At 38.2% G+C, this 18180-nt stretch overlaps 1 protein-coding gene across 1 annotated transcript in view; it reads left to right on the forward strand.

Annotated features, from left to right (window-relative positions):
* The window catches only part of LOC583085, a 300967-nt gene that overhangs the window by 133986 nt on the left and 148801 nt on the right, over nucleotides 1-18180 (forward strand). The window contains exons 56-67 of the mRNA XM_030978601.1: nucleotides 685-831; nucleotides 1765-1905; nucleotides 2444-2605; nucleotides 3539-3676; nucleotides 4245-4343; nucleotides 4807-4914; nucleotides 5848-6009; nucleotides 7060-7200; nucleotides 8074-8172; nucleotides 8607-8708; nucleotides 9216-9374; nucleotides 10266-10406. Of these exons, the coding sequence (XP_030834461.1) occupies nucleotides 685-831; nucleotides 1765-1905; nucleotides 2444-2605; nucleotides 3539-3676; nucleotides 4245-4343; nucleotides 4807-4914; nucleotides 5848-6009; nucleotides 7060-7200; nucleotides 8074-8172; nucleotides 8607-8708; nucleotides 9216-9374; nucleotides 10266-10406 (1599 nt within the window). The remainder of the gene's footprint in view (nucleotides 1-684; nucleotides 832-1764; nucleotides 1906-2443; nucleotides 2606-3538; nucleotides 3677-4244; nucleotides 4344-4806; nucleotides 4915-5847; nucleotides 6010-7059; nucleotides 7201-8073; nucleotides 8173-8606; nucleotides 8709-9215; nucleotides 9375-10265; nucleotides 10407-18180) is intronic.

The following is an 18180-nucleotide window of genomic DNA, read 5'->3' on the forward strand; positions in this document are numbered from 1 at the left end:
AGCTGCAAATCTTAATTTTGAGTTGTTTTCATGATTGGTATATAACAAGTCCATTGATGTGACATGATTTGTTTTAATCCATGAAACTTGCATTACTTTCTGCATGCTTCATACTTGATGTTTCATCTTATTGACATGTACACTGCAGTGATAGTTGACAATACAATTACAACCCTACCAAGACCTACCAGTGAGATACCCATTATAGGTAGTGATGTCAGCTACCAATGTCTGGTTCAGCATAGTCACACATTTTAGTTGTTAGTTTACACTTCTGTGATACATTGATATCAAAGCAGTATCCAGCTATTACATGTTCAGTGCTATGGCTTCTATATATATATTTATTTAATATTTATTCGACAATTCACAAAAAAATATAACAATGTAAATATAAGTAAACAAACATTAAGAGAATGTCAATTATAAATGCACAATCTTCCTGGAGGTCCTCTGAGTGCATCAGTTGGCTGCCGGGGAAGAGGAAAGCAAACTAAATCACTGTAACCGTAATGGTCCCTGTTCCTGACTAACTGGGACACCCAGAAGACCTGCAAACTATAGCATGAAGGTAATTAAAATGTATTACATTTCATAAACAAACCAGCTAACGGTATCCATAAATCTTGCATATTTTGGTATGAATGATATTCATTCTAATCCCCAACATCTTGAATTCTCCAGTGGTAGTTGAATACAACATCACGACCCTACCAAGACCTTCTGGTGAGATACCCATCGGCAGTGATGTCAGCTTTCTCTGTCAGGTTCAAGGTGGTCATACCACTCCCGTGTGGCTTCATCCTGAGGGCTATTCCATCCAACAAAGAAGTAAGTATAATTGCCCCCTCTCCTGTTCTTGCATGGTAAACTTTACGTTTTGGTGACCGTGTCTTTTCATTGATTGCCTCCGCCCTCTGGAACAAACTCCTACCCCATATTCAAAATGCCTCATTGAATCATTCTAAACCCTTCTCAAAACCCACCTTTTTAATCAGTTCTGGAAAACTGGAGGCGCACACAAGTAGTTAATTCCTTTCAACTGAATTCTATTGTATTAGTAGTATTTTATTATATTTTATTGCTTTTAAGCTATTGAACATGTTGAATAATTATACTGAGTTAGACAGCACCACCTGTGCGCTTAGAAACACCTGTATGAAGTGCCCTATAAGTGTAATTATTATTATTATTATTATTATTTTGTGCTGTAACACTATACTATACAATCCAATCCAGTCCACTGAGTAGTCGGTGTAGTATCATTCCTTGCAGTTATAATATATTTCACAATTTGTTTCCCAACTTTGGATAAGGACCGTTTACATATATGTATGGCATTTGTTGAATTTATCATTTGGTCAAGAAGCTCTGCATTTGAAAATAAACAGCAGTGTACAGGAAGAGATCTTAAGGTGTATTCTTGTAGTGAAATGCTGAAATTTTTTAAATGTAAATTTTAAATTATGGGGTGTTTATTTAATTTTTTTTTTCTACCCATTTGTGTGAGTGACTCTATAACATACAAGCTTAGCTTTCTACTAGATTTCATTGTTTGTCCCTCAAAATTCATCAGACTCGTCTTCTATTAAGAAATGGAATATTGATTTGTGTCTTTGGATACTCTTTTTGCCTTTTGTCATATATTATTTTTCATTGAAAGAATGTACTTTTCATTGTGAATGAAACTAAAGTTGAAACCTGAAAAGTTTTGTAGCTATGGATGCTTTATAACTTTCTATTTCACATTCTTCCCTTGTGAAGATGCCCTTTCGAGGACATTCACTGAGGCAACGAGTGATAACACGGTTCGTCTAGTCTTCACTGACATCAGACCAGAGGATTCCGGAGTCTATCTCTGTCTCCTAGATACCAGCTTCCAGGAGATTAACATCACCGTCGCATGTAAGGATTATTGTTGTTCAGTTTTGTGGATTTCATTTTCTTGTTCTTGCAAATGGAATGTTATGTTGAATTGCGGGGCTCTTAAGGCTTAAGGATCTCTAGTCTTTGGCATTCGTGTTCTACAACTCCCTGCCTCTAGCACGATTAGTGAATCAATTGCTGCAAATGTCAAGAGATTTAGGAATTGAAGTAGGTTTGAGGTTTCTTAGCATAATATATAGTGGCACCAAAAAAACACATGTCTGGAATGCCAAATTGATTATTTTTTAAAATAATCATTTGATGCCATTGTATAGAACCATATTTTTAGGACAAAGGACTGGTAGATATCTTCAATACTTAGTTTAGTCTTAATGATACAAAATATTTCATGAAGAATATGTCAATGTTCGACCTGTTTTATTTACTGTTTGGCCATTTCCGTTCCAGATGCATCTTTTTACGCCACTACATTTGGCTAAGCTACCTACATTGAAGTTTACCTTTAATATCAACCCTATTAACTTGAGCATGTTTTAAACACTATATTGTATTTCAGCTGGTCCGAGGTTCAATGTGATTATCACTTCAAATTTCACCACACCACCAAGCCCAGGATCAGACCTTACATTCATCTGTGAAATGTCTCAACCAGACACATCCGCATTCCCTATTTGGTATTACCCTGACGGCAGCCCTATTCGAACTAGAACCGGAACAGGTGAGGATGAAGATGGCATGGTGGGGATGTTGCTGTCGTTGTTGGTGGTGGTGATGGTTATGATGATGATGATGACAAGGACATTGACACATTTATTGAAAGTGATGGTGATAAAATGGTTTGTTTTATTCAAAATCAAACAAACCATTTTATTACCAGTTGATATTCATGATTATGATGAGCATTATGAAGATGGAATTTAAAGTATTTATAGTTGTAGGGATGATGATGATGGAGATGTCGATAACTTTGGTCGTATGAAGGCTATGCTGGTAATTGTGGCAATAGTGGTGAGGAATAACTATGAAAGGATTGTACCAGACACATCCACATTTGGAGAGATGTTAATGGTGATGATAAGACTGTTGGATCATGATGGTGATGATGATATTTAGATGATTATGATGGCGGTGAAGATAATTATGATAATGATGATCATGGTATTATTGATGACCATATTGATGATAATTAAAGTTCATGCTTTAACAAGAGTATTTAATTATGCTCATATGTATTAGTTGAAAAGTGCACAATGTGGATTATGCTGTCATTATTAAAGGTAGTAAGACGTAAGGATGCATCCTGAACGCAAAAGGCACAATTGTTGAAAATCACATTTTGTATCGCATATAGGTAGTAGTACATTGTTAAAGAATGGCGCTGGTCAATACATATACTGTCCCGATAAGGCTTACCTAAACTTTCATTCAGATATAAACGAATTAAACGTTTTAATTCATAAAAATCAAGTATTACACTTTTAGCGTCCTGCAAGCGTCATTTTCTGCAACTATATTTTACTAAACTACCTAATCAAAGAGATGCACAAGGTCAATGAGTAAACAATTAGTGAGTCAAATATACTGGTTCTGAGAGCAACATCATTGTAAGCAGCCTCTTCATAATCACCCAACCCTTTTTGTATCTTCGTAGGAACAAGTCGTGTCTACTCTGAGAACATCTCTTTGTCTGCTACCAGATTGATCATCTTAGATGCCACCGAGGCGGATGAAGGAATATACACCTGCAGAGCCAGACCTCTCTCTGCTACACTTGAGGTCACATTAATTGGTAAATATAAGAGTTTATGCTAAGATATCTCTATTCAGCGCACTTTCGAGCTGCTTACATGTTTGAAAAAATGAATACTAATATGCATTAAGCTTTCATGTGTGTTGCTAGAACCTGAAATATTTCTAGATGAAATTTGTACTTGATTAAACTTACAAGTTCCAAGGTCATTGGCCATAATGCATGGTATATAGAACCATGCTTGTTATGTTGCTAACATTATTTTTTTGAAGAGTACTTATGATAAATTTTAACAAATCCTAATCGTGGCTTAATGTACTTACGATCAATTTATGATTTTACAACTAGTTTGACTGAATTGAAACGATTGAAATGATAGGTTCTGAGCATTACAATTGCAGGAAGATGTAATTAGATCAATAAAGATTATGCAATTTTTGACAGATGTCTCTTCTCTCATTCGCGATGTTAACTTGGTTCTTTTAGGACTTTGATAATGCAAAGAACCCTGAATATTAAAAAGTTTTGTCTATACCACGTCTTATTTCTTTTCGATTTATTCAGTTTCATGTGATATTTAGAGTCATGTTAAATTTTCCCCTTGCAGTTCCGAGCTGTGATCCTGCTTGTTTGAATGGAGGAAGCTGTATTGGAGGCACATGTCTTTGTCCTTATGGCTATGAAGGAGACGTCTGTGAAATTGGAAGTAAGAGATTGATATCTTATACAGTAGGATTGTGGTTGCACCATGTGAGAGATAGGGAGGATTGAAGAGTCCTGAAAAGGATTACTCTCGGTAATCTTTCTTGAGGGTGTGTAGTCCTGAAAATGATCTTATGATGCTGCGTTATCCTTTGTAGAAGAATTTACAATTTTCAATCCAAAATGATGAGAAGGATTTGTTTTACTGAACCATTTTAAAGTAATTAATAATTGAATAAATAAACACTTAAGTGAATTAATGAATAAATGAAGCAGAAAGAAAATAAATAAATGAATGCTATTAATGTTATTGGAATACCTTAGTTTTTTTTTGTTAACCTCTGATTGAAACAAGGTTCTTTTCAGGATAGCTAATTCTTTGTTACTGTCTTAATGGTGGAACTTTTTAATATTGTACTTGTTAATCACAATTCATTTGTTCAAATTCATTTGTCTTTCACCTACAGTTATCCAAGAGATCTGCTTTCTTCCATTCTGTCTAAATGGTGGAACATGTGACCAAGCTACATGCTATTGCTTACCAGGATTCACCGGTAACCTCTGTGAAAGTAGAAGTGAGTACTCAGAATTATCATCACTGCCGGTTACCCCTACAACTAAGCATTCTTTTTAAACCCCACTGTCCTACTTGTAGCTACTTGCTCCCTCTATATAGCAAACAATGCCTAAGTGGTGCTTGTTGGTCCCCCATGATCCTCTTTTTCTTATGTTGATTGAGAGCTGAGTTGATGAGATAACAACCTGTCAGTGACAACGCTATTATAAATCTCTCTAATCCCTCCTGGCCAAACCAGTGCAGAGGTGCTTTAAGGGTCTGTTTGATTGTCTTCAAAGTCCTAAATCACATGGCACTTGGATATCTTAATGACACCCTCCAAATATGTACACCAGCTCTTAACTTTCGCTCAACAAATGACAAATATGAACTCATTATTATAAAGTCCACACACACGAGTTGGAATAAAAATAATGTAGAACTAACAACACAGTTTTTCACTTTCTCCCGAACCCTACCTCGATAGAGCTTTGTAGTGTTCCAATCACCAAAACGTGTCTTGTTCTTAATGTTAGGGGTCCCATGTTGCTATACTGTATTAAAAATATGAGCTTCAAATATTACTTCTACATACAGATATTGCAATTTAAATACATTCTCAGTGCACAATAAAACGTCTTGTCTTCAGAGTTGTTAATGCATGAGTACACACTTGCATAGAATTTGGCTCACACCATCCTGTGTTAATGTTTAATGTTATCCTTTATTTTTTTAATACTCTTTGACTATTTACCTATAGAATATCAGGTAAATGTTGTAATGTTGATTTCACACATTCTAGATATAGACAAATGTTGTCTTCAGGTGATAGGTACACTTTAATGAAATTCTATACTTGATCAATATCACTTTATATCATTACAATAAGTACACCTCTTTGAACCCTTGATAACAATTCTTTTCTCTATTAATTTCACTTCCATTGGTGCAGTTGCTGCGGAGTACAATGTAACAATCACCACAGATTTTGAGCGAAGGCCACTGGTAGGCGATGAGATCACCATTATGTGTAAAGTCCTTTCTGACAGATTGTCCTATCCGCAACCAGCTTGGATTGGACCTGATGGAAACGTCGTTCCTTCACTAGCCACAGGTAAGATGAACCAGCCCTTCTAGATTTATATTTTTTTTCTTGTCTTAAACCTTTGACATACAGTTAACTACTTAATCATTAATACCCCTTATAAATTTTCTGTTTTTTCTTATCTCAAGACTGAAATATGGACTGGTTATATTGGGTGTTTCTTGAATACTTTTAAATGTAACCTTTATATGTCACATTCTTAGGAAACATAAATTATGAAAAATCGATTTTCACATATGCCTACCTACAAATTAAAAAAAGTTGGTAAGGGTATGAATAATTTAGTTGTTAACTGTATATGAAGGGACTTAAGTATCTGTATACATCATTTTCCAGCAAATGTCTTCATGTTGCTATTGGTGCTCTTGGGCTTCATTGTAAAATTCTTATTTATTGGAATGTTCATGAATGATTAATATTCTTACCTTATCTGTAAAGACAAATCGTTTGTTACCCTTTGTGGACATGAACACAAACTTGCAGATAGTTACCATTAGAGTTTTGGAGAGAAAGATGAACATTGCAGGACAATGCTTTCCCTTGTAGATGAGATTTATGTAGCAGTCAGGCTATGTAAATGTGTGTAATATGGACCGACAAAGGCCATGGCAGTGCTATCCTTGCATATAATCCTACTCATAGGAAGCCTAATGATTGACTCAGCACACACTTTATATGTCTCATGTACTGGCCCCTGTTTCACAAAACTTGCTATCAACAACGTCTGCCACAGATCTACCGGTATGACAAATCTGTAGCCAATCAAATTTAAGGGTTTCAGCAGCTTATAACAAGTATTGTATCGCCACAACTAGGTGTTGTGGCGTGCGCCTGTAATCCAGCTAACAATGGAAGTTACAAACTGATTTAGTCGAGGACACAGGTTCGAAACTGAGTCACATCTTTTGGATGGTGACGAAAAAAAAGTCGGTCCCAATAAGTAAATAATCATATCTGATTGATACACGTCTGTGAAAACCCAATACACACACAAATGTTATCGATAAGAAGTTTTATGATACAGGGCCTAGATCTAATAAGTTCATTCGTTCACTTCAGGTGCATCTAGCCATGTCTTCACCGAGTTCGTTGGACCAAGTACAACAGCTCTACATATCAGAGGTATCCAAGCCTCAGATGAAGGACTCTACACATGTGAGGTGGACATGACCATACAGACTATCACTATCACCATACAATGTGAGTATTCAAGATCCAAATTCAACATTCAAGATAATTTATTGTCATGTAAAGTACACATAAAATTTGTCTTCAGACATTTGAAGGTGCATATAAGTGTACATGTACAAAAAATAAAAAAATTAAAGAAATAAAAAGTAAAATAAAATTTAACATAAGATTTAGCAATCATCACAATTGTATTGTAGGTTGCATTAAAAGAATAAGATTATACTGAGGAAGGCAGTGTGTATATTCCTCCACTGAGTAATCGTACAATTTCTCTTCTATTTTTTCTTTCAAGAAGTTAGAAAGTTTCTCTGAAGGAAATCATTGATTGTCCTTTCACTATAGCTGTAATTAGTGAGCATAAGTTTTACAGGAGCCCTTTATGAAATGGATCTATTTGGTTTGATGGTTTGTTTTCCCTTACTGCTAAAAAAGCATGTGTATGCTTGTAAGTAAGGACCAACGGCTTTAAGCCCTCTCTGATGGACTTGGTAATGGGTATTAATGCTTTACCAAAGGACACTAGCGCATCGATTTGTTTTTAAACCTAGGACCTCCCAGTTACAAGACCACTGCGGTACCACTTCTTCATAAACATGCAGGAAGATGGAAATTCTGTAATGTCCAGTACAATGCAAATAGGACAATTGCTTCAAAAATATGTCACAGAAATGCCAATTTCTGTTTCATTGATTACAACGTTAAAAATGTATGACTTTGTACATTTTACTGGACTTCCCCAAACGTTCAACGATTCATTTCTCTAATTTTATTCTGCTTCTATTACAACCAACCTGACATCAGGGTGGATTCTCCTGATAAATCATGTGTAATTTGTATATTTGGTGGTTTCATTTATCTTGTATTTTTTTCTTGTCAATACAGATTACGAATGTATACCGGCCTGTCTTAATGGAGGAACCTGTGTGGAAGGTATATGCATATGTCCTGATGAATATATTGGAGCCATCTGCCTGGAAGAAGGTAACTTCATGTCTTCATCAAATTCCTAGACGTGTTAGGCTTACGATTCTATCAGTTTTTAAGTTAATTTTCTAATTCACTGCCCAAACTCCTTTGTTTTACCTTATTTAGAACAGATAAAAAATACAATTATGAACTTTTGTTAAAAAGAAATGAATGGTCATTTGCTTTATCTTGACAGTGACAAATCCAGGGAGGGAATGGCACAGAAACCCCTTTGATCATGTATACAATAAATAATTTTACTGAACAGTTTGAGCTAATAAATGTTTACTTGATAATGTTCTATTCTTTTCCCCAAATGAATTAAACATTTTGTTACAAGTAATGACTTGTGTTTTTCAGCGGCCTCTACCTCGTATAATAATTGCATATGGATAAAAATAGTGTGATGGAAGTAAATATATTTCTTGATTATTTTTCTCTTGATATAGTCCCTCAGCCATGCAACCTCCCTTGTCAGAATAATGGACATTGCTACGGTGGACGTTGCCATTGCGCAACATATTTCATCGGAGAGTACTGCCAAACGAGAGGTTAGTATCAAACTCAACAAGTCATGCATCATACCCCTTTATTGCAAAATATATGATTGGGTAAATAAAGATCTTTGCAATTTATTTCTCTTTGGTTGATGTATGAAGGTATTACTTTGTATTTATCAACATATTTCATCATATAAAAAACAAATATACTTTTCTATATTCAAGTTTCACAGAGGGTGTGAGTTATCCCCAAATTCTAGAAATTTTAGACCTTTTGTCTCAGCATGGATTTAGACAAAAGTTTCCAGGTGTATCCGTGTATACTTTACATCTTTGATTTGCACATATTTCTAAGTGATAAGTCAATATCTACCATTTTCATGTATTATTATATGAGTTTCGTATTTCTAGTTGGGACTGTCTTGAAAATGAGATAACCATGACCTTTGACCCTTATACACATATATCTCTCATAGATATGTGCTCTCCTATACATTTATTAACTTATGTTAATGTTTATGTAAAATTTTGAATGTATTTGTTCCATTCATACTCTAGTTGGGAATAACTTTGAGATCACTGTCAACACCGTGACCTTTGACCCTCCGAGCGTGGGTGACAACATGAGGCTCTCATGTACCTACATTGGTGAATCAGGAAACCTGCAACCGACCTGGGTCAATCCCGGCGGAGAACTCATCAGCAGGATGGATCAAGGTAAAGGGAATTGTGTTTAATTCATGCATAAATTATGCAAATATATGCAAAATATTCAATATAATTGTTTAACAAATTTTATTTTGTAGGGCTTTCTCAAGTAATGTTTTTATTCTTGTTATGCGTCAAACTATGCATATCGCCATGAAATGCGCCAAGGGGCAAGGAGAGAGGACATGAATATTTACGTCACAAACAAAAAAGGTAGCAAGTAAGAACACCCATCTAGGAAAGATGTATTGACTTCAATAATATTTCATGAAGACACCAAAGAAAGACAGAGAAGGAAAGCTCAGAAGAGGGGACGTGAGTAAACACGTCAGTAAAGGAGGAAAGAATAAATACTCAAGTAGATCTATTTTTTATACTACTCCATGTAATGTATAATTGGTGAATTAAGAAACTCACAACAAACCTTATGGGTCTTAGCATAGAACAAATCAAAATAAGTCATCAAGGTAACCTTAGTTAAATTTATGCACATTTATGCAGATTTATTCACTTTTCGATATATCTCTTTACACCAACAGATAGTTTGACTATAATCTTATCTCTGACTATTTCTCTATTGACCAAGATGACTTAAAAGATTAAACGAAAAGAAGAACTCAACCTGCTTGCAATATTTTGTCAAATACAATGTTAAACAAGTTAGATACATATAGAAATATATATTTAAAACCAAAAAAATGTGTTTTTGTATACCATGACTGTTTTTCACTTGAACGGAACAGAAATGTTTCAATGTAAACAAGTGGACTTTAGACAGAATATAAAGCAAACATCGCTTCAAGAGGGATTCAATATACATCTAGGTTACCACTGTAGAATATGGCCTTTGGATAAAGGTGGTGAATGTGACATGTTTGACTGTATGTTCTTTCTCACCAGGTGGCAGCAGACATCTGAGTGTTGAGGAGGAATCCTCCATGACCACTACACTGGTTATCAATAACATCGTAGAGACAGACTCTGGTATCTACACCTGCACAGTGGGAGAGTATGATAATGAGTTTGACATCACAATCCAGGGTGAGTATTTGTCACTCAATTAACCCGATGGCTCCTGAATTATCTAATTCCCATGGTCTTAATACAGAGAACACTTGGTTCTAGTAGGCGATTGGTTAATAGTAATTGCTAGAGAAGTTTGAGTCTGCACAGGCTCACTCCACTAAGACCCATTACTAAGACCCATATAGCCTATAACCAGTAGTAATCACTTTGGTCTTCACTCAGTCCAGACGTCTTGATGGGCGTTACGGGAGAGAGATGGAATAAAGAGCACCTCTGGGCCCCATTCCACAATACATGTTATCAATAACAAAAGCTTAATTTCTATGATGAATTTGATCTCAGCCAATCAAATGCAACAATTTCAGTATCTAATAACTGTTGTAACTTGTTATTGATTAGAAGTTTTATGAAACAGGGCCCTGAATGGTTTGTGGCTTCTCCAGAACATGAATAGTATCCGTGTGACGTTAAATTCTGCTGAAGTGACCCCAACAGTAGGCTTAAAGAAAGGACGACGACATCCAAGTTGAGATACGTGCATAAAATGCAGTTCATCTGTAATATCAATAAAACAAACAAGCAATCATAAGCATGTGTACAAATTCACATGAATAAACAAACATCTATTGTATCGCACAACTAGCTTGCCATAAATGACCTTAATATGCATAACTGAGTAAAGAAAACCTTCAAGAATAAACTATGTGAGTAAAGCTCACTTGTGCAAACACAAACTGTATAACTGCCTCATTTATCTTATTCTAATGAACTGTCTCAAATTCTACCTTTGTTTACAAATATAACCCTTACAAATCATACCTCTCTATCTTGTAGGTTAACGTCATACACAAATAAACCCTCGACCAGCCTTATTTCCTGCCTCTATCTTACACTCTTTACTTGGTTCCTGAACTAAATTCCTATTTGCTTCTACACCCTTGACATTCTTTATAACCAAGGAAAACAATTCATACTCTTGTTTCATGTCAATTATCATCACTCATTACACACAAATCTAGATTATCCTCAACACAAACTGATATATGCACAAATTGTGCATTCACACACGTTATCCTACGTTTGTCTATATGTGGTGCTACATGCACAGACAACATTTTAACGTACTTTTCATCTTAAAATTACAGAAAACTAGATTTATATCTTGTGCCATTTTTGGCCTCATACAAACAATTAAAGATTGATTTATACAAATAACAGCTTTATAGTACTTACAACATTGGGCTTGTCTCGATTGTCGGGGATTACTGATGGAATCACTGTCCACAAAACATTTCAAATTTCGTGACTTTTAGGCTGGCGAACTACAAACGCCCTCTTACGACCAAATGAAATTATGGTTAATCTGAACCGACGTCATGACAGAAAACTTTCTAAATCTTACATCCCGGCCCCTTAAATGCGTAGCCACAGCAAAGCATTTATCCAAATAACTTCAACTTCCATTCAAATTGTCTAACTTTTCTGTTAATAAAACACAACTAAACATTCAGAATTTACACTCAACTCTGCATAGCACATTCCATTAATTTCATTTACACAATGTAGTACATTACAGTAAATGCCTTTAGGGTGAATTTATAGCCTATACACAACAAACACTTGTCGTCTAAAAATGTATACCGACAGGTCAATTAAAGTAACATTGGGCAAAACGATCAGTTGCCTTAATAGAGTACACATTAACTAAATCTCAACACAATTGTTGACACTCTGTAGCAAATAACAATAACAAGGATTGTTAAAGTCCTTGACATTCCTTACACACTTTGAGTTATCTAGTGAATTACCAAAGGAAAATACGAAATATATCAGCTCAAACATAATGATTCTACATGTACCTCTATGCACTAGAGCTGCTAACTACTCAGAACTGTGTATTTCAGTACTCGATTCTTGAAACTAAACCCCCTTTTTTGTGAGTTTTCAAGCAAATTCAGTAGCCCACCACTAAATACAACAGGGTTACACACAAAAAATGATTTTCAAATTCAGAAAATGGTGCTTCTGTGATTAAACTTTCTCATCATTCGCAATCTTGAGTAAATTGTCAATTTACTTCCGGTATACAAAACTTTAGTTCAACTATCCCCTTCATATCAAATATCCTCTTTTGGGTCTATGCATCAAATATCAACACAATTCGGTTCTTTAAAGTTTCAAATTGAACTAGACACTACATATTTGTATGCTCATGCATTGACCAAATAACATGTTATCATGACAAATTATTCTCATTTGTAGTGGTCAAATATTTAACTCCTGCTCTTAGGAAAAAACATGTAAGAAATTACGTATGAATATCGTTCGAACAAAAAAATCTTTCAGCAATAGTCTCAGTTCAATACTGAAATGAATACATATATTCTGAAGTCCATTATAGTCTTTCTTCAAGTATTGACTAATAAACATAATATGACATAGTCTATAACAAGGCTGAAATGTTTATTACTCTTCAAGAGTAGAGTCCACTGTCCTCAAATATAACGTGCCCGATTTACCTCAAGGGCACAATGTTACCGCAAATAGTCTTGTATAAAGTCTGAGGACTGTTTTTATCAATTTCTTGCGCTTAAACAAGTTTGTTGCTGTAAACGAGTTCTGTCTTGCGTCGACGTCAGTCTAACTTGAATATGATGATCAGGATCTTTCGCTTGTCACGGATCAGGATAATCGCGACATAAAAAATTCACAAGAGGCGGCGCTAGGCTCTCACCTCGCACGTTTAATTCATCGTGCATCAAATATAATTATCTCACATAAGAAACTAATGCTCCAATTTAGTCGTTCTTCGCTGTGGATCCATTTAAATTGAGATCGCTCTCCACGGTTCACCAATTTACGCTCTTTGCTTCTTCCAAAACTGAAACGTGATGATCAGGATCTTACGCTCGTCACGGATCAGGAAAATTGCGACACAAAAATTCACAAGAGGCGGCGCTAGGCTCTCACCTCGCACGTTTAATTCACCGTGCATCAATATAATTATCTCACATAAGAAATGAATGCTCCAATTAGTCGCTGTGGTTCACCAATACGCTATCTGCTTCTTCCAAAAGACATAGTTTCTGCACAGGCCTGACTAGGATACCGGTGCTATGTTTCAGCTTCACCGATCGGACGAGCTTGTCCTTCCCAGGATAGGTTTCGATTACTCTTCCCGTCAACCACTTGTTCCTCGGCAGATTGTCGATAATCAGCACGATGTCACCTTCCTCCAGATTTCTCGTCTCTTTCAGCCACTTCTGCCGCTGTTGTAAGGAAGGTAGGTATTCCTTCACCCACCTGCGCCAAAATAAGTCTGCCAGGTATTGAATCTGCCGCCAGCGTCGACGTCCATACAGATCATGTTTCTGGAACACATCAGGTGGTAGAGCATTTTTTGACCTCAGGAGCAGCAGATGATTTGGTGTGAGAGGCTCTGCATCCCTTGCGTCATCAGATGTTATGGTGAGTGGACGCCCATTGATAATTACCTCTACTAGACACATAAGAGTCGTTAAGCCCTCATCATTCAGAACCTGCTGCTTCATGACTGCATTCAAGACCTTTCTCGTAGTTCTGATTTGTCTTTCCCATGATCCACCCATATGGGATGCTCTCGGTGGATTGAATTTCCAATCAATTCCTTGTTGAAGGAGATTATCGTGGATCTTCTCCTGGTTCCATCGTTTCAATCCCTCCCTCAGTTCACGTTCAGCACCTATGAAATTTGTACCATTGTCGGATCTGATAATCTCTGGTTGTCCTCTGCGTGAAATAAATCTCTGAAGGGCATTCAGAAATGAATCCGTCTCCAATGAATGCAGTACCTCTATGTGTATTGCTCTTATAACCAGACAAGTGAATATACATCCATATCTCTTCACAGAGCTCCTTCCTTGTCTCACCATGTATGGGCCAAAGCAGTCAACTCCCACGTTACTGAATGGAGGTTTTTCTGGTACCACTCTATCTGCCGGCAAATCTGCCATCTTCTGTTCCACTGGTTTTGCACGTTGACGTTTACATGTGAAACACTTGTGTAGTACATGACGAACTGCTAACCTCCCTCTGATTATCCAAAATCGTTGTCTGAGTAGGGATAGCACATACTCCTTCCCTGAGTGACCACACATAATGTGGTAATGTCTCACCAAAAGCTGTACTACATGATGCTTGGAAGGCAAAATCACTGGGTGTTTTGTCTGCTCTTCTAGTGGTGCATTGTGTAGTCTTCCTCCAACACATATCAATCCTTCGTCTGTGAGTTTCACGCTCAATTTAGATAGTGGGCTGGATTTTGCTATTCGAGTGGGTGACCGTTGTGTAGTCTTATTTTGCTGTAAGACTCTGTACTCCTCAGCATAGGTCTGTTGCTGAACGTATCTGACAATTGCTTCTTCAGCTACAGTCATCTCATCAACTGTTACTGGCTGCTTCATATCCAGTAAATTCATATCTTTGCGTGCCTTTCTTCTCAAGCACTCCTTGACCTTCAGGATCCATGCAATACCTTTCTTCAGCCGGAACCAGGACGAGTAACTTTCAAGGAGTCTATCTGTCGCCTTGACTTCAGATTCGGCTGCAGCAAACACTCCAGTCTTGTCTTGCTTTACCTCTGGGTCATGCTCTAAGCTAGACTCATTCACTGTCAAGCTTTTAGGCCAATCGCATTCTTCTGACCACAAAAATTTTGGCCCTTCTTTCCATCGTCCAGTCAATTCCTCAGCTGTCAGTCCACGCGAGGCATCATCGGCTGGATTGACATCAGTGTTAACATGTCGCCACTGCCTTGGTTCAGATCCCTCATGAATGGTTGTAATTCTGTTTGCTACAAACGTATGGAAACGTTTATCCTCATTCTTCACATAATGAAGTACTATTGAACTGTCAGTCCAAAACACTGACCCTTGGAGCGGCAGATCCAGTTCCCGTTGTATCATACTGTCTATAGTGACAGAGAGTGTAGCCGCCATCAGTTCAAGCCGTGGGATTGTCATCCTCTTCAGGGGTGCAAGACGTGACCTTGCAAATAGTATGCTGCAGTGCACCTGACCCTCAACATCCTTCATCCGCAGGTAGGAAACGACTCCATAGGCTTTCTCTGAAGCATCTGCAAAGTGATGTAGCTTATACTCTGCTACCTTGCCAAAGTCGTGTGGTTTGATGCATCTGTTGACCTGGAATTCAGTCATCTTGGGTAGTTCCTGTAACCATTCATTCCATCTCTCTATTTCCTTGCTTGGAATCTCCTCATCCCATGCAAGTTTAAGTCTGGTTAGTTCCTGCAAGATCATCTTAGCCTTTAGGATGAAAGGACTGGCGTAACCGAGAGGGTCGTAGATGGAAGATACAACACTCAAGATACCCCTCCTGGTTTGGGGTTTGTCCTTGGGTCTAAATTTGTACAGCAAACAATCAGTTTCTACATCCCAGCTGATTCCAAGTGCTCTCTCGACTGGAAGAGCATCATGATTGAGATCCAGACCCCTCACATCTTTAGCTCTCTCTTCTTCTGGTATGGATTGCAGGACAAATGGGTTGTTACTGACCCATTTGGTTAATCTGAAGCCTCCTTCACTGAGCAAGACCATCAAGTCCGCAGCAAGTTTCACCGCTGTTTCTTCATTCTCAACTGACACCAGGCAGTCGTCCACATAGAAGTTCTCGAGAATGGCCTTAGATGCTTCCACTTTACCATTACCATCACCGTTTCTTGCTGTCTGACGAAGTGCATGGCTGCACACACTTGGGCTCCACGTACCTCCGAAGAGGTGGACGCACATCCGGTAGACCAGCGGTTCCTTGTTGAAGTCTCCGTCCTTCCACCACAAGAATCTCAACACGTCTCGATCTTCTGGAGGTACCCTCACTTGGTGGAACATTGCCTCTATATCTGACATGAGTGCTACTGGTTGCTGGCGGAATCTAAGCAAAACTCCCATCAAATTGTTGATAAGGTCCGGCCCCTGTAACACTGCATCATTCAAAGATACCCCTTGGTGCTTGGCCGCACAATCGAACACGATTCGCATCTTGTCTGGTTTTTGGGGATTCAAGACTGGATGGTGGGGCAAATACCAAACAGGGGTGTCCTTGGGTTGCCTAGTCTCCTCACTAACTTCCTCTGCATAGCCTTTCCTGAGGAGATCCTCTATGCCCTGTTTGTATTTCACATACATTGCTTGATCTCTTTGCAATCTCCTTGCCAACGATTTCAAACGCTGTTCTGCACTCCACTTGTTATCAGGCAAGTTAGGTGGTCTCCTTCTGAAGGGCACCGGTAGTTGGAAATGTGCACCTTCCCGCTGGATGTCCCTCTCCCATATTTCCATTACCTTCTTGTCATTGACTGACATTGCCTTGTCTTTCTTAAGCACATCTGTAGCTTCGATCTTCCAGAATTGGCTGACTTGTTCCTCCAGTCTATCATTACTGTCAATGAAGCTAGATGTAGCTTTGGGTACACCATCTGAACTGGAACCTACAGGTCCACTCACTGACCAACCCAATTTGGTCCTAACAGCATAAGGGCCATGCTGTCCTCGTCTCACCTCGATAGGTATCAAGGCTTCAGGTGAATCCTGCCCTATCAACAGTCCAACTTCATGTCGTTCAATGATCGGGAGGTTGATTCCTTCTAAGTGATGATATCCTGAAATGTCATCCACATTGGCAATGTGTGTGTCTCTGATATTAATGGCGTCTCTGGTATACACACAGGGTAGCTTCACACAGTCTGTATCTGGTCCCGTGTCTGCAATCAGACTAATCACTGAGGTCTCTATGGGGCTATTACGCTTCTCCAGTGTTGTCAGGCTTAAACCTTGCTTCCTTCCAGTAGCATTGAGTTCTCTGGCCAAAGTGGCTGTACAAAATGTACTGGTTGAACCAGAATCCAACAGTGCATATGTATTCACAAATACATTCTCTCCTTGAGCTCTAACCCTCACTGGAACAATGGGAAGCACACACCTTCCGGCCCCTGTGACACACTTCTTAACGAACCCATTCTGGACTTGATGGACTTCGTTGTTCTGGGTTTCAACTGGAGCCTGTGTCGTTGTCATCCTTCCTGCAGATGAAGATGCATCCTGTGCAAAATGGAGAAATTTTGTGTGTTTTCTCTGGCATCCTTGAACTGAGCATCTTCTATTCAATCTGCAAAACCTACTGGTGTGGCCAGATTGCAGGCAGTTGAAACATAGTCTGTTGTCCTGAGCAAACTGAAATCTCATCTCGGGTGCCATGGATTTAAAACTGTCGCACCCAAACAAGGAATGTTCTTGCCTACACTTAAGGCACTTCAGGTTGACTGCTACTTCTGTTACCTCTGTAGCGTACATGTAGTTACTTCTTGTACTCTTCTTGTTGAAAGCTGGGTTTGAAGTTTCAACTCTTTTTGTTGTTGCTGTCAGATCTCCAAAGACAGGATCATTGGCTTCCTCAGCAGCGTTGGAGACAAACCTTGCCATGTCCGAGATATCGGGAGAACGCTCCTGCTGTCTGATGTCTCTCACCAACTTTAACCATCTACCTTTAAGGTAATATGGAAGTCTCTCAGCCACCTTCAGCAACTCTCTCTGGCTACTAATTTCCTGCAGTAGATCCATTGCTCGAAGAGTTTCCATGCTGATCTTCAACTCATCTGCAAACTTCTGCAGCCCCTTCCGGTCATTCGCATGGCAGATTGGACCAGTGGTTATACGTTTGATCCAGGCTTCTCCTATCTTGTACTTGCTGCCAAAGCGTTCCACCAACAGCTCTCTGGCTCGTTGGTACCCATACA

Source organism: Strongylocentrotus purpuratus, unplaced genomic scaffold (genome assembly GCF_000002235.5).
Source record: "Strongylocentrotus purpuratus isolate Spur 01 unplaced genomic scaffold, Spur_5.0 spur5_scaffold_1, whole genome shotgun sequence".
NCBI lineage: Eukaryota > Metazoa > Echinodermata > Echinoidea > Camarodonta > Strongylocentrotidae > Strongylocentrotus > Strongylocentrotus purpuratus.